This window comes from Prinia subflava, chromosome 1 (genome assembly GCF_021018805.1).
Source record: "Prinia subflava isolate CZ2003 ecotype Zambia chromosome 1, Cam_Psub_1.2, whole genome shotgun sequence".
In the NCBI taxonomy this organism is placed as follows: Eukaryota; Metazoa; Chordata; class Aves; order Passeriformes; family Cisticolidae; genus Prinia; species Prinia subflava.
The window spans coordinates 47320390-47340590 of NC_086247.1; the positions used below are offsets into that span (position 1 = coordinate 47320390).

General features: G+C 39.9%; 1 protein-coding gene across 3 annotated transcripts in view; it reads left to right on the top strand.

The window, feature by feature from the left end:
- The first annotated feature begins 255 nt into the window (after nucleotides 1-255).
- The window catches only part of TMEM241 (transmembrane protein 241), a 55813-nt gene continuing 35867 nt past the window's right edge, over nucleotides 256-20201 (top strand). The window contains exons 1-9 of one of the 3 annotated variants that reach the window (XM_063395434.1): nucleotides 256-430; nucleotides 3930-3976; nucleotides 5739-5816; nucleotides 10127-10208; nucleotides 13387-13464; nucleotides 14856-14878; nucleotides 16543-16594; nucleotides 17726-17774; nucleotides 19782-19827. In XM_063395434.1, coding sequence (XP_063251504.1) covers nucleotides 359-430; nucleotides 3930-3976; nucleotides 5739-5816; nucleotides 10127-10208; nucleotides 13387-13464; nucleotides 14856-14878; nucleotides 16543-16594; nucleotides 17726-17774; nucleotides 19782-19827 — 527 coding nt within the window. In that variant the 5' untranslated portion in view covers nucleotides 256-358. Of the gene's footprint in view, nucleotides 431-3929; nucleotides 3977-5738; nucleotides 5817-10126; nucleotides 10209-13386; nucleotides 13465-14852; nucleotides 14879-16542; nucleotides 16595-17725; nucleotides 17775-19781; nucleotides 19828-20201 lie in introns of all 3 variants that reach the window. The other 2 variants (XM_063395444.1, XM_063395429.1) reach the window with 2 other exon arrangements.

Here is a 20201-nt window from a genome sequence, read left to right on the forward strand (position 1 = left end):
CTCCTCTGGACTTGCTCCAACAGGTCTCTCCTGTGCCGAGTGCCCCGGAGCTGGATGCAGCACTCCAGCTGGGGTCTCGCAAGGGCACGGCCGCCCCGGGCCCGGCACGGCCGCCCCGGGCCCGTCACGGCCGCCCCAGCCCGTCACGGCCGCCCCGGGCCCGGCACGGCCGCCTCAGCCCGTCACGGCCGCCCCGGGCCCGGCACGGCCGCCTCAGCCCGTCACGGCCGCCCCGGGCCCGGCACGGCCGCCGGGCGGCAGCAGCGGCCCGGCAGAGGCGGCGCCGCTGAGGCGACGTGTCCCTGGCACGGCCGATGGCCGCCGCCCGCCGCGCCGCGCTCCGCGCCCGCGCTGCCCGATGTATTTGAAGAGGCCGGCGGGCGGCCTCGCCTTCTGCCTCTTCTACCTGGCCTCCAGCTTCACCAACAAGGTGAGCGCGGCCGCGGGGCCGCCCCGGTCCCGGACGGGCCGGGCGGGGCGCGAGAGCTGCGGGGGCGCTGGCTGCCGGTCCGCAGCCGCGGGAGCGGGGGGCGAGGGAAGTGCAGGGGAGCAGGAGGAGAAAGAGAAGAAAGAGGAGAAAGAGGAGAGACGGCGCCCTCTGAGTTCCCTGCCCTGCTCCGGGAGAGCCGGAGGACCAGCCCTTCCCGGACGGGACTACCCACGAGTGAAAAAGTCCGTGGCGCTCCAGCCCGCCGCCCATCCCAGTGCGCTCCCGAAACTGCGGATAGAGTGCCGGTTTCGTTTTGCTCAGTTTTGTTCATCTTTATCTTCCCATGACAGACAAGTTCCGTTGTTGTCTTGTTTAGCAGAGCAAGGAGGTTAACATCACGTCATTCCAATGAATGAAGTGTTATAGACCAGAAGTTACGCTGCACTGAAAGTATCGCTGATGCTGTATAGATTTAATTATTGGGTGTCTGGCAGCCGCACTCATTCCCAAAAGAGGACCTATTAACTGGAACAATGGTATCAGCTATCCAGGGCGAAAATGTGAAATAGTCAAAGTATTATTTTAGTAGTGAAGCAAATATTAACTTCCATGGCAACTTTGTTCCTTCGATAACTTAATTAACCTAAGACTTAAGGACACAGCTTTTGTTTTCCACTGTGTAACAATTTCTTATATTAGAGTCCTGAGGTGTCTAAGCAGAAAAAGTAGGCTGAAGATTGCCACATTGTGGATAAAAGTGTATCATTTAAGCATAGTTTGAAAGTAGTTTTTTCGCTCTGGGAGAAGAAGATAGAGTAACTGCTCTGTGCTAGCCTATTTGTCAGAGAGCATGTTTGTATTTCTGGAGCAGAGTTCTGAAAGAAAAAAAAAGTTTTGGTGAAGCAATCTGTATGAATATTCTGAGGGAGGACTAGAGAAAAGCAGCATTTCAGAGGTGAAAATGAAATCTTTTCTGGGCATTGGCCAGTGGTTTCTGTTCCAAGATATATTTGCCATTAAGGATGCCCAGAAGTAGACTGAAGTCCAGACATGAAGCAAAGTAGTAGGGAGAGATAATGCCCCTGATTTGACAGACTGCTGGGAGGAGTGATTAGTTAAACAGAAAGGGGCTAAAAGAGCTGCCAGGTTGCATCATGGATTGGGAAGGGTATTTATTTGGCTTAACTGTGCTTGAGGGGAAGTCATAGGGACATCGACATAGGGCCTCCATTTTCAAACCTGAATGTAGGTTTTAGTTCAATGAAGTTAAAAATAACTGGAATATAGACCTTTCAGTTGTTACAGGTGGTTCACAAATGCAAGCAGGGGTACAGATATGTAGGTAGATCATCCTGATTTAAAATGCACGTGGCAGTTCTGACAGGTGTATGTGTAAAAGGACCTGTTGTGAATCAATAAACCTTGTCTCTGTATACTGATGCCAGCTTCTTAGCAACACACACAGACCTAAAAACCGGACCTTGCAAGGTGCTCAGCAAAGTTTTCTCTTTGCTGAAAGCTTTCAGCTTCTCCTTTTGCCCTTGACAACTTCCACTGGCTCCTGGAAGGAACAGCAAGTATCTTTCATTTTCTCTGAGGAAGATTCAATCATTCTTCTCCTTTGCAGAAGTGGTATTTATGTACTTCATTATGGGAAGTTGTTAGACCTGGAAGACATGTATTTATGCCTCACATTTGCATATATACATATTTAGTGTGAAGAAACACTAACATCCATATATGCAGACCCAGACAAGGCAGAATACAGCAATGACACAGACTTTTATTTTTATTTTTTAATACCCCCATGTATTACATCTCTGATGAGTTCTATGGGCTGCTTAATATTTTACACAAAACAGTATGTAAGAAGCATGTTAAGTCTGTAAGTCTTTAGTCATAACGAGGCAATTATATTAAGATTATTGCTCTTGATTCTGCCAAAGATTTCCTCTGTGGTACAATATGATTTTAATTGACTGGTGCTTATGGCTTTTTATTCCTGTTAATCCTTTTCCATTCATTGTGATGTATGGACTGTTTTCAGAAAGTGAAAGTGCAATTCAGATGACAGCCTTCTCTATTGGTCAGTGTGCCCACTCCATGCCTCATGCACCTTAGTGTCTGCTACTTTCCACAGTGACTGAGGCAGCATCTAGCAGTTCTGGCATGGGAAGTGTTGCAAATTAGTGGTCCAGGTTGCTCAGAGAATCACCAGCAAATGGATGGGCAAAAGCAGATTTAATATTAAAGTGAAATAATGATAAAGTTTGCTGGCAAGGTCCACTCTGCTACCATCAATACTACATTATTACATCATTACATCATTATTATATTACTACATTATTACATCTATGACATCATTATTAGATGATTAAAGCAGACAGCAAAAAATCAGACTAAAATCAATCAATCTAAAAATCAATTAACCTAAAATTATCTACATGGAAGTAAGAACAGGAAAGGGTAAGGATAAAAGGGAATAAGACACATTGAGACACAGTATTCATAGTGGACCCCCTTGCCAAACTTAGCCCCAGATTTGATCAGTGGTTTAGTCTAAAAGTTTTAACAGCACTTAAACATAGCATTAATCAAAAGCTTAATTTAAACAATTTAAAAAAAGATTCATATAGAATTTAATATAGGCCAGTGGCCTGTCATACTTGGAAACCTAATGTACTTAAGAATTAAAGGCAGCAACATTCATAATGAATTTGCTATAGCATATCCACATTCACACACACTCAGACCTAAAAGAACACATACAAGGTATGCCTGGGAAAAATTCCCCTCAAATTCAGTTTTCACTTAGGATGTCCTTGCCTTCTTCATGGGCAAAGGTTTGAGTGTTGAGGAGTGGATGGTATCAGCCCAGGATCTATTATCATCCTTCAGAGATCTTCCAAGTGAAGCAAACTTGGGAGTTTGCTGGCTCTCAGAGGTGTCCCACTCAGAGGGAGGTTGCTGGTTGCATCCTGCTGTGGTCCAGGAGATCTCAAAGGGTCTCACTCAGGACTGCTGTTTATAGAGTCACAAGAGAGCTGGGTTTAGATGAAGTAATTTTCCTTCCTGGCCTCAATGCGAATTGGTAACTTTCTTTGAAAGTTCAATAACAAAAATGTCATTCCATTTGGGTTGTTATGCAGGCAAGAAAAATAAGTCTCCAAGACTCTTTGTTAAAAAGCAGGAGCTCTCTGGACAGCATTAAGTCCCTGAGAGCAAACAGTGTTTCTGATAAGTGGAAGTGGAATTTAGCCCAGATGCTGTTCATCAAGATTGAGCCTGTCAAGCACTTCAGAGATCATAGTGCAGCCCGATGAGGGAAGGGAGAGGAAATACACCACAACAAGAAAAATTACTAAACTTTTTTTTTGTATTTTCTACCACAGTAAAGCAAAATTAATACTGTTGGTGTATGTTTTGTTGCTTGTGATTGTTTGTTAATATTATAAACTGTAGCTGTTTGATGTCCATAAACTTGCTATTTGTTTTCCAGTATGTCCTGTCTGTCCTGCAATTTACCTACCCTACCCTTTTTCAAGGGTAAGTATGGTTTTAAGAATTGTTGTTTGAAAAACAACTTTAACATCTTGCTGTTCCATGCTGAAGATAACTTTACAACCTCTTGCCCATACTGGGTTTTGCTGTCTAGAGCACATGCTTCAGGAAGCCTTAATAAAGCATTCATTAATGTGTCTTTGTTAATTTTTAAACATCCTGGAGGTGATGTAATTGAGATATATAGAGTCCATAATTTCTCATTTTCCTTAACATCCTAAGCTTCAGCATAGAAAAGTAGCAATTACAGTACAACTTCTCTTCTCTGGAAGGGAGGAAAATGTGGAAAATGTGTAGTTATGGTGCATTCTTTTGCTGTGCTGGAGAAAACCAACCTTAAACCCATCTTTAGACATTCACAAATACCATGTTTCTTCTTTTCATGCTTAGCCTTGCTTGTAAGTCTGCATCACAAGTCACTATCATATCTTAATGACTGTAATGAGAAATTTAATGTTCTGGTAGGTGTCCATATATACCATCAATGCTGTTGATGAGACATTTAGTGAAAATCTGGACTGTTAGAGCCAAGATTTCCCCATTTTTGAGATTGTTAAAACCTGCAGACACTGGATATCTTTACTTCCTTTTCTGCTGCTTAGCATGGCTTACGTTTTTGCCTGACTTGCAGTCTCAGGACTGTAATCAACTATAGGAATAATTGCCTTGGGAATCTCCACTAATTTTGAATGTATTCAGCTCAATTGGATATGCAGGGAATGCTTTCTTTACTTTTTGCACACACAGAGAGACCGTCTCTTACACAAGGCTTTTATCATATGGGGACCAGCTTTTGAGTAATTTGTGTAAAATAGATGTAAATCAACAGAAAAACATATTTCAATGGCAAGCAACTGCCTTATGGCATCTGTGTTACCACAGTTATTTTATTTTTCTATCGTTTGGAAATGCATTTCAGCATCTTAATATTTTTCCATAAGTTCTGGCTTTTAAAAGTGACCTTTCCTTGAAAATTTTCAAGTGGATCAGATGCACTTTCATTTAGATCTATGAAAGATGAGCAAAGAGGAAAAGAATGTCATTCTCAGTTCATGCTGTTACTGTTCATTGTCCTTGATTTTGTTCCCTGTATAATCTAAGGTGAAAGTGCATAGTCCTAAGCATCTGAAACTGTCACAAACTTCGGCCCTTAAAACCTGAGACAAGAGGAAATTCTTCACAATAAAGTTGATGGGATTTCACCACTGGCTTGGATAGAGCATAGTCAAACCTGCAGCAAATGTCAGGGAAACCTGGCTTTTAAGTTCTCATATGATCTACATCCAAAAAGAAGGTGAAGTGAGCTGTGATAGTAGCATTGAATATTTACCACATCCATGTGGAAAATGAGCTCACTCTTCTCTGACAGTGTCCAACTGTACTAGTACTGCAGAGAGTGAATATTGGTTTGTTTGTGTATGTGTGAGAAAAGTTTTAAATAATTGCTTAAATGCATTGCAGTGAATGGGAATAATAAATAAACCAACTTTTATACCCGTTATGGACGTAAATATCATTTAACATTGTAATACAATAACTCTGTCTGAACTCTGCTAGATGTTCAAGGGTTTTCACCCAAGAAACATGGAACACCTCTCTGAAGACCACTACCTTAAGGAAGAAGAAAGCTGATAACTTATTTTAAAGTGTAAAAGAAATCAGTGTGCATTACTTGTTACTTATTCTTAGTCATTAGCACATATTCCCTAGGCCTCACATATTATTTCCTGGTGTCTCTCTATTTCAGGTGGCAAACATTGGTGGGTGGACTTCTGCTTCACATCTCCTGGAAGCTGGGCTGGGTGGAGATAAATTTGTGTTCAAGGTACTGTAGGTTTTTTGGTATCTGCTAAACACCTATTTTCTGTACCTGGATTACAACATAGTTAAGTTGGTCATAGATGTAATCAACTAGCTAAAATGAAGTTTGATGTGTGTGGGGATGTGGGTGTTCTGCTTCACAGATGTAGAAGAGGACTCACATGTTAGTTAAATGGGTGTTTATTGATACGCACTTAAACCGACTACCAATGTAAAGTGGATTCAATTTAACCTTGGTAAGACAACCAAAAAGCCCTTTGTGAAAACAATAAGGATGTCTTATCTGAACATCTGTCCATATCTCTTCCCTAGATTGTTTCTTAGTATTGTAAGAGAAACCTAGGTAATGTTAGTTGAGAGCATTGACACAACCTTCCACAAAAGCCTCAGGGCTGTGAAGTCTACAAATGTGATCTGCCCTTTTCTGAAGCTGTGTCTCATAAGTGGGGCTCATTTGCCTTTTCCTAAGTGATGTTAACCACAAAACTCCAGATTAAGTGGTGCTTTGTGGACAAAGATCAACTGCTTGAACTGAGTGTGACATCACAACTCAGAAGAGTTGTCATGCTGTACTCTGCTCGGGTGGATCCATTTCATGCTGCAGTATGGAATGCAGCATCTCTTTTATTGTGCAAAATGGTATCATTTAGAAGATCTGTGCCCACAGCAATCATTGGATCTTCATCTCAGGAGATACTAAAAACCCTCCTGGGCAACGACCTGAGTAATGTGACAACTCTGAAGCTGGGAGAGTTTGGACTAAATGACTGCCAGACATCCCTTCTAATGTAACTTTTTCTCAGTGGTTCTCTATTAGCAAGTGACAACTGATGAACTTTCTGTTTGAGATTCAAACAGTTGGCTTGACAAATTGAATCTCCTCATTTGGAATGTCAGAAAATGTCAGAATGTCCTCCTGTGAGTATGTCAGAAAAACCAGGCTGTGTTCTATTTTCATGTCCATAAAAGTGATTACATCACCACAGAAATGTGAGGTCGTAAATGAAAACAGAATTCAGTTTCCTATTTTATAGCTGCAATAAAGTGAGGATATCATAAAAGCTGTGACTTTGGCAGAGACAGGATTAGGGTCTAAACCTTGCTTTACTGGCAGTTGCTGATACATATATATTATTATCAAATCTATATTTTTCATGCAGATTTAGCCTTCACAAAACAGTCTAGAAGAATTCAGCCATCAGTAATGTCCTTTTATAGTTCAACTTTTTATCACTAATGATTACTTCTGCTTCAAATCATGAAATTGAAGAAGTTGAATCTTTTTTTCCCAGCTTGGAAAAATTACTTTCGTCTTCCCAAACCTGGGAAGACATTAAAGAAAATAGAGGACAAGAACGAACCACTTCCTGATGTTGAAGAGGTTGTTTTTATCTGAGAAAGACTGGGATGAAAAATTAGTTCGCATTTCGACCCTGGAGACTTGAGGCCACTAGATGTCAGCATGCTGTAAGGGAAAGGGGTTGAAATCCCTCTTGAGATACCTCTTCATTAGCTTAGTTAATACAGAATACCTGTTCTAGAATAGACTGAATGGAACAACCAGAATTAATTGACATGCTTTGGCTATAATTCATCCAGCTATTGAAGCATGAGTTTAAACCTGCCTTTCTTCACGAAGATTAGGTACATGCTTTAATGCTTTGTAGAGGTAGATCTGTAACACTTATTTCCTGTACTAAAAAAACCAAATCAAAGCCAAAACAAGAATAACGGCCTGAAAGCCCAAACATGGAAACCCTCTAAACCTTCAAACCCAAAAACTCACCAGCAAGCAAGCAAACAAACAAACATAATATGCAAAGGTTATTTTAACGCTACCGCTGGGATATGGACATTTCCATCCCTCCCTTACAAAATATCTGTTGGTTTGAGGGGAGGGTTTTGTCCATGTGTAGGATACTTAGGAGTATCATAACCAGTCTTCATACTTCAAATCATACTTCAAACAATAAAATGCCATCAATTTGTTTATGTTCACAAAGTCTCAGTTTTTCTGTCACATGGACTGATCTCATATACTTTCTAAGGCAGTTCAGGTAATCCCAAAGTGTCTCAGCAGAATTAAACCATTGCATAGAGACCATTGCCCTTAGTCTAAAGTCCAGAATACTAACGTCACTATAAAGGATGTATTATTGAGAGCAATCTCACTCAGGTTTTGTGGTTAACCTGCTTTGCCTCTGCTTCCCCCAGGACATACTGTAAGGGGCTCTCCATCATTGCTTCTAAGCAGCAAATGTTGACTGTCTGCAAAGCTTTTATCCAAAACAAGGGCTATGTGGAACACAGAGGAACATGCAGCTTGTGCATAATGCTTCCAGTCTGCTGCCCAGCTTCTGCCTAACCCTTGTAGGCACACAAATCTGATGTGTTCTGATTGGCATTTCTTGCAGTGCTGCATTTCACCCACAGCTAAGCAGCAGCTCAGAGCCTTTCTTTAAGTGTTTTTTGGGGGAACCTACCCATTGCCTCCAAATCATGGGATTTGAATTTAGCCCTACAACAACCACAAACTCATCAGTTCTTCTCCTGTTTTGCATGTACATCACTGTATTGCCAACATGAGAAGCTGCTAATTGGTTTACATACGAGACAGATTGTTGATGCTGACGCGTTACATCAAACATCCGTGCATTCTTTTTCAGTCCTGAAATTCCCACTTGGCAGCATAAAATTCTACCCTTACACCATGGAAAAAGCATCTGAAGTCCTTTTCCATTGCATTTCGCAGAATTGCATTGGAGATGAAGACATACTTGGGATTCCTACAATTTAGTGGTGGGGAACATGAAAGAGTGATATTTTTATGTTCTAAATGGAAATTTGGTTTTCATCAAGAGTTCCTTTTATCTTCCCAGATCCACTTTCTTTTATTCCCTCCCTCTTTCTTCAATCTGTTGCTGTTCCAATAGTGTGGGGGTATTTTTGTTGGTGTCTGATGTGAATTCATTGGTAATGAGGTGTGACAGTATTAGATCTTACTCTTGATGAAATTCCAGTTGAAGACAATAACCTCAAAAGAAACAGTGTTTTTATAAAAAATGACTGTGACTAGAAAACCCAGAGCAAATATTTATGCCAACAAAAGGATTTAAAGATTATTTTTATGACCCTGGGTTTTTTATTTTCTTGGAAAATTATATATGTGTAACGGAGAAATGTGTTATTTATGGTTTTTCTCTTGTCTGTGATTACATGAATCTTTGTGCCTGTTCTATCTTCATTCATACTGTTCTGCTTTCATTGTTTAGTGGTCTGTTTTCTTGTGTTCCATGAAGTGTGATGGTGTACCTGTATCTATAATTACATTTCATGTCTTACATGTTAATTGGAAGTGTAATGCAAACTAAGGAACTATAAGCAGTTTGGTTTTATTTTGAGAACCAGCACTGTCCACTAACGTTTTCTCCACTGTCATTCAAAGCTTGGGAAGACTGAATGGGGCAGCTGTGCCTTCAGTCCTGGGAAACCCTTGATTCAGGCGTTTACCTCTCGGCTGCTCCTCATTTCCTTTGCCCAAAATCTTACATTATTCTCTCTGAAATTTACCACCTACCTGATCCCTTTTTTTCCCCTTAAGTAACAAGATCAAAACCAGAAAAAGTGCAAGCTTTGAAGCCCCTTCTCAGAGCTGAAACCTGACCCTACTGCAGTAACCATGGCTAAAAAAAATTAATCAGATCAATCTGATGACTTCATTTCTCCATTAGCTGTTAAACTGCGTCTAGGAGTTTGGCTTAGTCAAAGGAACATCATTAGGAAATCCCAAGAGATAGGCTTCCACAGAGACAATCTGATCTTCAGGAAGAATTGCTTTGTAAATCTGGCTGAGAAATGAATGTGTGGGTGCCCAAGTGTATTTGTACGTAGTGAAAATGTGTGCTGTCTGTGCAAGTGAGCCATTTTTATGCCTTCCTTTGTCAGGTTTCTCTCCTTTCACAGAACATCAAGGAAATTAGTTGAAATGTCTCTCCTTTAGTACCAATGTGAGTACTTTTAAGGGAGTACTAAGGGAGAAAGCAACCATTTGGGAGGGAGAGGAGCCAGGGAAAGAGTAAAACAAAAATAATATATCTGCAGTTAGTTCTTTGCTTTGATTAGACAAAATGAATAACTTTTTACTTGGACCCCTTAGTAAATAAGAAGATACTAAGTAATCAGATACTAACTTCAATACTCACGTTTGAAATTAATGTACATATATACATATTATTACATTCCTTGCAAGGAACTGTTGCTTTCTGTATGTAAACAGAATACGGTGAAATAATGGGATTTTAATTGTTTTCACAGGTCTGAAATCCTGTCATGGCTTCCTGCATCTGTACTTTTTGTGGGCATTATTTATGCTGGCTCCAGGGCACTGTCTAGATTGGTAAGAAATTAATCAGTAGAAGGCAGTTCTTTATTACCTCTACTTTGTAAACAAAGAACATTCCCTTCATACATGGTATTTAATGCTATTCCTGGGTTGAGAAGAAGGAGGGAGGAGAGGTTTAAATAACAGATCCATTGTTAATGCAGCAGTCCAACCCTACTAAGTATCAGAAAGCATCTCTGTGACAGTCTGAAGCACTCTGCATCTCTCCATATACTCAGTGTTTTGCTTAACAGATCCTCAGTGGTCTGAATTGTACAAGTAGGGAAGAAGCTGAAGAAATCAGTAGCTGTAACTTTGCAAAAGGAGGAATGGGGTTGTGGGATCTCTGGGAAATCATTCAGGAAACTGATAAAGACCATTTCAATGAGAAAGTTTTGATTCTTTGCAGGATTTGAAAAATAAATAGAAAGTTGGGAAGAGATTATGGGAAGGGTTAGGTTACTCCATTTTATGATTCATTTGCATCACAGTAATTTACCAAATGTTTACAGAATGTCAAATCTGCTTCCATGAAACTTGAATGCTTTATGCTTAAATTACATATTCTTCCTTTTAAAAAGTAAAATAAATTGGTAGCGTTTATTTTTTAAAAATAACAATATTTTGCTGCTGTTGTGCAGTCTGCAACCTCACATCTTGCACTAGTTCAGTTCTGCATTCTGTCAATGCATCTTAATGTAACTCCAGAGCCAGCTTGCTCTTGTCACTTCCTCAGCCCTTAGAAGGATCAAAAAGGACTTTTTTTACCAGATTCTGATTGTAATGATCTGTGAAAAACCCAGTAGAGAGATAGAGCAGAAAAGAACAGGATGTCTCTGTCCTGGTGAGCAAGGTTGGGGCCCTATCTTGGACACAAATAATCTTGGGAAAGCACAGGCATGTGCTCAGAAACCCCCTGCTCCCAGATCAGCTTTGTCTCAGCGTGATTGCATGTACTTCCTCTTGCTTCCGTGTCAAAGGAAGTTCCATGGGGCTTCTTTGGTGCAAGGTAAGCAAAGTCACCTAAGGAAAGCCCTGTCTGGAAGCACAAATAAAGCCTTGGAGGCAGCATCTTTTCTGCTTGCTCACCTGGGAGGTGGAGGAGTTAAGAATCACATCCTCTGTGTTATTTCTTCTTAATTCCTGCTCATCCTGAAAGTTACTGTATTTACTGTTCCTGCTCTGGTCATTCAGGAGTGAACTGCACTGGAGTGGCAGAAGGGCTGTGAAGGGTTTTGATTTGTATCCCAAACCTTACTTAAGGTGCATCTCACATTTCTCAATGGCTTTTGTTGTACATGAGTGGGGATTTAGAGATCCAATTCTGTGGCCATTTTACAAGGCAAGACAAAAGGACATGCAGTCTTAGGCTATGATTATTATGTGCTGCCTTGTAGTGGAGCTAAATTCAATCCTACATAGAAGCTCTACTTACAATAACTTTGTGTACAACAATTTTATGCCACAGTGAGAATGAAAGTGGACTCTCCCGAATTCATAGCTGAATTGGCTCTTCTCAACAGCATATTTTAGTTGTGGGCTTATTCCTAAAGCAGAAATTATGTGTACTTTTATTATCAAATCCAAGGGGACCCACTTTCAAACACTTCTGTATACTGGCAAAGCTACAACTTTAATCTCTGTTTGTGCCTCTTCCTAGAGGTGCTGGCAATCTCCCCAGACCAAGGATTCAGGGCTAGAACTGGAGGAGGACTGCTTAGCTCTGGACTGTGATGATTAAAAAAAGCATGCAGAGCCACGAGGGGAGATTTTTGCAGAGTCTATTTGCCCTATGTGCCCAACCAGTAAACCTTTCTTTTCATTAAGCTCACTCACAAATTTAAGAAATACTTGCATCAAAGGCATCAGACATATGGAGAAGGTTAACTAGGCTAGGCAAACTGGAGCCATTGTTGGCTCCAAATCACATTTGGAAGAGCCAAAAGCTGAAGGGAGGAAAGAAAAACCCAACAAATTGGCTTTCACAAAGGGAAGAATGTAATTTCTGCTGTCAACTTTCCTTGTTTATGGGTATTTCTTGTATTTCCTGTTACTGAGTCAAGCTCAGAGTACTTTTATGTTAAATACTTCTGGGTTTATGTTCTCAGTTATCCAGCAACAGGGTTGAGAAATGGTTTTCAGTACCAGTGAAGCCAGGTCCAACAACTTCATGCCAGTTGTGTTTGTGTGATTTTCATTCTTATTTTGGTGCAGCTGTTGTGGCTATGGATCCACTGCAGTTGTCATTATGATTTAAAATGTTTAATGATCAATGCTTATCTGGCTTTATATTACAGAAAAAAATTTACAGAAAATATGCAGTCACATTTGAGAGATATTTGCTGCTTATATCGCCTCATACTTAAAAGTTTGGACATCACTGAGAAATTAATTAATTCTCTTCTACTGTGATTTAAATACCATATATGAGTAGAGAAATACTGCTTCCTAAAATGGCTTATTCTTTAGATTATCTAATCAGAGCATAGAATTGCTTCTGTTCCAGCTAAGAGACTATGGATCTGATTTGGAGGAAGTATTATGAACCACTAATTCTGGTTGGGTTTGCCCAGGGCAATGGGTGTTTGATTCATTATTGTTATAGTTGGGGTTTGTTTCTTAATGATTTCATGTTGGGATGGTGTCCAGATACCTCAGTGGGCATAATTTCAACATCATTTGTGTATGAACTATTGCATTTCTATCCTAATTTTGGGCAGCTCTTCCTAGCAGTAACTGAAAACAATCACCTAAAATCATCTTGCCCACAATTCTGTTGCTAGGAGTCACACTGTATTGTTAGTACCAGCAGACAAAGAGATGGGACAACAAATGAGAACAGTCTACAGTGGAGGCTGAAGATCCTGGATCAGAGAGGGAAAACTAGAGGCAGGAACCTGGAGCAAATCTCACTGAGGTAGCTGGGTACAAACAAGCTGACTGAGTACTCAGCAGTGGGAGACATAGCAAGCAGGTCTGCAGCGGGGTCTGCATTTACAGATGTCCGTGCCCATGTGCATGTGACCGGAATGGGTTAAGTCTCTTTTAGGTGATGTGGCATGGGTTTACAGCTTCCAGAACAAAACCACAAACCACAGGCATGTGGGACAGCTGTCTCTAGGAGGAGTGCCCCTTCCTATGTGTGTGATTGCCCTCGGTTGATTTGGGCATTTTTGTTCTCTCTCCGTGGCAGCCAATCCCGGTGTTCCTCACTGTGCACAACGCGGCAGAAGTCATAACCTGCGGGTTCCAGAAGTTTGTGCAGAAAGAGGTAATTGATCTATTAGGGTAAATCCTGTGGTAGAACTGCCTCAGAACAAGATACCTAATTTCTCTTAATACAGGCATTAGTGCCATGTACTTTTCTAGACTCACTGTAATAGCTACTCATTAATAAGACCCAGAGAGAGCTTTTTGCTCTTGTCAAGTATCTATACTGATGTTTCCTTTTCCCCTTTAGCTGATGAAACACTGCAAATACATATCACCAGTCTGATCTGTATTTTTAAGACTGGCTTGGTTCTGCTTTTTTTTTTCCTTTTGAAAATTAATATTCCCTCTCTCTCATGCCCCACATAAAAATCTCATTGTTTGAGCTGAGAGGAACGAGGACTGTGCCCTTATATCTAATCAGCATAACAGATCTTATGAATTGTATGATTACAGATAGGTCACATCTCCACATAAAGTGCAGGAGGAATTTAGAATTTTAGAATTTGTGCATTTTAGAATTTGTTTTGAATGCTTGAGATCCTGCCCTTATGAAAGTCAGGAGAATAACTCCTGTACCCTTTTGTAAGAGCTGGGGTTTTTTCCTCACATAATGCATTGAGGAGACTTCTTTTTAGGCTTTTTTGAAATGTTTTTCTAACTGACTACAGAGTTACTGTGTGAGCTAATACTGGGAAATCATTCATCACAAAGTTGTTTCTACAGTGGCCTCTGGCTTGCTGTGAAAGGCATCTTCCATTCATTATAACTGTTTTCTGTATAGAAGACAGATAAATGAGTGTTTACTTCATCTAACAAACAGAAGAGGTCACTAAGATTATGCCTAAGGGACATAGCAGTGTGTACCATGTCATGTCCTTGTGTCATTGTCCTCTGATTAGTGTCTTTGCCAAGTGTTTGGTATTTTCCCTCTATGTCACAGGCTTATGGCTCCTCTCTTTAAAAACAAAAGCACTACAGACAAGGATGATGCAAGCACAGGCCTAACTGGAAGCTTCTCAGGAATAAGATAATATCAAAGAATTGGGAAAATTTCATGATTTTAGATCAAGACTGATTTCTATGAGGTAGTACCTAGTTAGGAAAACTCAATATTTGAATACATATGTTACACAGTTTTGGTATAATTCAAGTCAAGTTTGAGAAGCAAGTATAAAGCTCATGTCTGGTTTTAAGTTTACTTGCTGGTAGGTAATCTGAAGATACAAATCAAGGTGAAGTAGGCTGATCCATAATCCTAATTCTTCTTTATCAAATTAAATTTGCTAAGTAGTGCTCAGATTTTGAATGTTGCTCATTGAAGTTTTAATGTATGCGGTGCAGTAAGATCACTTGTCATCACTTTCCAGTTTTTTGGGAAGAGAAAATACTATTTTACAATTTTTATAATTAAATTTTAATATTTTAATCATATTTTCTTTTTTACAGCAGACCTCTCATCTGAAAGTCTGTAGGTAAGCTTTTAAGACTACTCAGATTCAGATTCAGACTTGTTTTGGCTCCAGCTTCTGCATTTGCTTCAGATAATGACACACCAAAACAATGAAGAATGTAAGGCACATTCCTGTGGGCGGTGAGCCTAAATTGCAACATACAAGTAATTAAATGATTTTTTTTAACAATTCCTTGAATAGTTTGAAATGTTTTTTCTCCTTACAAAAATGAAAAAACAGTGCCCATGACAATGCTTTTGGAAAGGTTTGGAAGTTTTGAAGTTCCAGTACGTAATCGTAAACAGTAAGAAAAAGTTAATTAGTGTGTTAGAAAGTAGTTAAAAATTCCCTCCTTTAGAAATGAAAGGTAAATGAAATCCATTTCTGCTAGAATCATTCGTAGCAAGGGTGGGGGGTCATTCTCTTCTGCCATGTCTCAAGGGAAGGGACAAGAGGAAGTGGCCTTTAATTGCATCAGAGGAGGTTGACATTAGATATTAGAAAAAAATTCACTACAAGAGTGGTTTGGCATTGGAATATATGGCCCAGGGCAGTGATGGAGTCACCATCTCTGGAAGTGTTCAAGAGCTGTCTGGATGTGGCACTTGGGGATATGGTTTAGGGTGATGATGGTGGTGGACAGATGATCCTGAAGGTCTCTTCCAACCTTGATGATTCTGTGATATTAAGCTGTACAACTACCAACCCTTGTTTGCCCTAGCTGTTTAGGCTTCAAAAAGGAGATAAAAAGGGGCAAACAGAAGTCAACCAGTCATATATTAAAATTTCAATTCTTTGCCCCCACATTCCCTTGAAGAATGGATATTTGCTGTCCTCCACATCTTGTAATCTTTTAGTCATACTTAACAATGGATAATGTGGGTTATTATTCCGTGTACTTAGAGGCATTATCTTCCTAATTTCTTCCTGTTGTTTCCATTATCTGACTTACTGTGGCCTTGTCTTCACCAGTGGAATATTGTCAAGGATACCATTTTTTAACAGTCTTTTTCCTGTCTTTTCCCATGCCCTTAGAGAGTAGGAAAATAAGCTGCAAAACCAACTGTATGTTAATATTAATAGTGACAATTCACAGAAATTCCATATCAGTGTATTCCATGTAGCTTGAAGAAATACTGATTCAGCCACAGGTAAAGAATTTATTTAGCCTAGGTCAGTGGTCTAGGAGAGGATTTGTGCTGTCCTTAAGACATTTCCAGTGCAATACCAGTCACTTCCACCTTGCTCTGTGCCCTGGAGCAATGCCATTTGTAATGGAGTCACATTTGCTGGAATTCTCGTAACAGGCAATTCATCTTAATGAAGTAAGTTTCTGGTAGCCATTTAGCCAGAAATTGGCTGATTTTAGCTTTCTGGGAAAGCCTAGGGAAGCCAAATGGCTAGTGAAGAAAAATATTCTCTACAAAAAAAATTGTTTTTATCACTTCTGAGGTGTTTTGTTCTGCTTCTCTTCTCATAAAACTTTGCTGTGTACAAGTTGTGAAGAATGCATGATGTAAAAATTTTGATGGCAGAAATTACTTTTAAAATATAGAATAAGAAAGCTAAACAAGTGAAGTGTCAATGTAAAAATGACTGGAATTGCCTCTACTTTGCTGAGAGTGCAAATGCAGGTCAAAAACTTTTGGTCTTGCAGGCTTTTTTTTTCTTTTTCTTCTCCACAGTGTGCTGTTCCTCCTGACAGCAGCAGTGTGCCTTCCTTTGTGTGACACACAGGTGAGCTCTGCTTTGCGAAGCAGCTCTAGCTAGGCCTTGATGCTTGACATCTTGTTAGCATATGAGGGATGCAGCTTTCACTGGTAAGCCAGAGTAGGATTCCTGCAAGGCTATTGTAAATGTTTCCTATTGCTGTGTTATAGTCTTGCTGGGTTTACTGTGTTTGCATCATGATAAAACCCCTGAGCAGTGTGGACATACGGCTACTTGGTGAAGGTGTGGCTGGGAAAACCACAATTTTACTTCTTGGTAGGGCTTACAGCAAATCACTTAGGTTTGAATTAGTTGTGTGTACTTTCACGAAGTTCCTGAAATAGTTTTGTATTCACTGCACACACTTTCAGTAGCTACCTGAGAAAGAGAGGAAGTACCTGCAGAGACTGCTCCATCCAGCAAAGTTCTGTTCATCGGAGATTCTCTTTTGGAGACTTAGGAAAGCTGCTTCCTTGCTTTAGATACCTCTGAAGTCAGATGAGTCTGGAACTTGTCTAGATATATCTGATCAAATGTGGCTATTGGAAATGTTACACCTGCACTGGCTCTTGTCATAGTCCATGGTGCAGAGCAGGAACTTCTGGTGCACAATTCATCTCACCTGACTGCAGCCATTTAAAATATGCCAGGTGAATTCCTCTCAAAAATGTTTGTTTTTCCCTACTGATTGTTAAGAGGGCCTACTTTGCTCAGTCCATTTGCAGCCCTCTTGGATACTTTGTTTATCTGGAGCTCTGGGGAGAGACTGCTTATCGTCTTCAGAGGCTCAGAGGGGACAGGAGACAAGACAAAAATCTTTGTGATGGTCCTCTGCTTGTCTTGCCTGTCCCTGATTGCCAATACAAGACTAAATAGTCTGGGGTCCATATGCTCAGACTGTTCAATGGTGTAGACATCTGAAGGAAATAGAATTATCTTTGCTGAGATGAGCTGAGAGCCTGCGTAATTGGCATATGCCAGGTTTCTAAGTGTGAGGGGAAGAATTTCAGTCTTCCTAGTCTTCTTTAGTCATCTTCCCTTTCTTTGTAGCACAGCTCCCACTCAGTATACTTGCTCTGCAAAGCTAACTGCAGGGAAATTGCAATATGTTTGTTTGCATGATCATGCTTTTACTTATGTAGACGTTCTTTATTGCAGTTTGATCCAAACGGATATTTATGGGCTCTAATTCACTTGATCTGTGTTGGTAAGTAATTTTCTTCTGGAAAAAGAATTAGAAAGAGTAAATGTGTTGGAGAAACCAGCTTTATTATGAAGTTACTGATAATTGAGATTCTATACATAAGAAACACTTGGAAAGAATGAAGATCAGTAAATATAAGAAAGTGCATTCTTTTTATAGCTTTTATGTTGAAAACAACAACAGAATAAACTGCATATTGCAGTCTGTTAACAGTGGATGAGAAAATGCACATACAATTTTAATCAGCACTAAGCTTTCTGGTTGTTTTTTTTATGGTTGCCTACTGAGAGAGACTTGTTTTTGAGGGGAGAAGAAACATAAAAAAACACCAAATAATAACTTGTACGTGGGGCTTTGTTGCACACACAGATTTTATTTAAAAACTGACAAAAATATACTAAAATATCATGGACTATGGTCCCAGAGGAAGGATGTTGAAATGTTGGGGGTTTTTAGGCAATCATACGAATTTGTAAAAAATTTAACAGTGAGTTGCATAACCTATCAGGTTTTCTTTTGTCTTTTTCTTCAGACCAAACGTTGATTTGGATAAATTGTAGTTGTTCCCTGAAAAGCTAGAAACAGTCAGACCCAGAGAATCTGAAGAAAACAAGAGTAGTAATATTTAAATAGGAGATTTTTGTCTTTTGGAGTATTTTGGTAGATAATAAGGGACTTGTATTTGATTCTTATCTGTCCTATATACTGAGTGAGTGACTCATATGTTAAGTCTTGTCTTCAGATTAGGGATGATTCTTTTTTTTTTTCTTCTATTCATACTGTAAAATTTGCAGGGCAGAGGTAATGTGTTTATATGTATCCCTGTCTAGTGAGGGCTAGAGATTCCCATCTGAAATGTTGTTATACAAATAAGAAATAGTTTTTGGTTTGTTTGGGGGTGGTTTTTTTTTGACAAATGTTATTTGGTAAACATTTGCTCATTGATATAGAAGTAAAAGCTATGCATTTTCCACTTCAAGTTCTTGTTTACTGTAATGAGTGATGTTTTTGCTTTCTCAAAGCCAAGGGGTCTCCTTTGTAGAGCAGCTCTTGGTCACAGAGGTGGAAAATAGCTTAGAGAGTCTTCAGAATGCTTCTTTTGTGCATTTGAAATGTGTAGGAAGTGCCAACATAATGTTTGTGCTCAAAATATACCTGCCTTCCATTTCTATTGGTTTTGAGAGTTGTTAATATGGCTACTGAGAGTTATTTGTGTAATTAGATTTCCCATCAACTGAAATGTAGGTGCCATGAGAAAGGGCAAACAGATGAACTAACTTACTGCATAGTAAATCAAGACAGAGCATTACAGAAAGGATATGTGTTCTACCTTTCAGCTTGTCTAATGGAGGCAGAATTTATGACATTTATTTCATAGTGTTCTACTGGATTTACCTTTCATATCCTGTTTTTTTCTGTGAATCAAAAACATTACCCCAAAGCCTTGAAGAAAGGGTCTGAAAAAATAGAGCCTGAAGCTGTGTAATTTCTTCCCTGAGTGCTCAAATCTTTACCCAGGACAGAAATGGAAGCTAGCAAGAGGTAAATGGGTGGGTCATGAATGTGAAGGAGACCCTAGAGCTGAGAAAACTTTGAATAAGAAAGATGGCTTGAAGCCAACAGCTCTATGTAGATGAACATATGTGTCATAGAACTTACCCCCAAAATGGTGTGGGCTGAAGAACCCATTTTATGACACTTCTCTGGGTGTACTTACACACAAAACCACACACACACACACACACACAGTCTCTCCTTTGCTGTGAGCTAGATATTCTCAGAAGGACTAGCAGAACCACAAAGCATGATTGTGCTCAGAGCTGATAACACTTTGAAAACTATTAATTTGAAGCAATGGGTTCATTTTACTCATGGTTTAGGAATTCTTTGTGCTGTGTTGCTAAACTAATTCAGAGGGGTTCCATGTCTGCTAGTACCATGGCCAAACAAGCTGTTGTTTGTCAGAATGATTGCACGAGATGGCAATTACGCATGTCATTTCAATTATAGGTGCTTACAAAGTGTTTCACAAGTTGTGGAAACCTGGATCTTTAAGGTAATGTGTTTTCTTATTCTTTTATAAAGGGAGATGACAGGGAGCTCTGCATGATCAGCAGGAGCTGGGCCACTCCTGGTTAATCATTAATGACTTCTCTTGCAAGACGAGCCTTATTTATTGTTGGTAACAACAGCATGTGGTTATTGATAGTTATACTGCTAACTGGCACATTGAATTAGTTTTAAACAGTGTATTATCCAAGGGTGATGACTCAGCCCTGGAAAAGAACCCCTAATTACTGGCACAGGTGTTAAGAGGAAATGTTAGTCTGTGTTCAAGTGGAAATCTGCATGGTTTGAATCTGTCAGTATCTCCCTTTGTGACATGGTCTCTAAAGTGTTAAGCAGCTGGTGACTTACCACAAGGTGGGA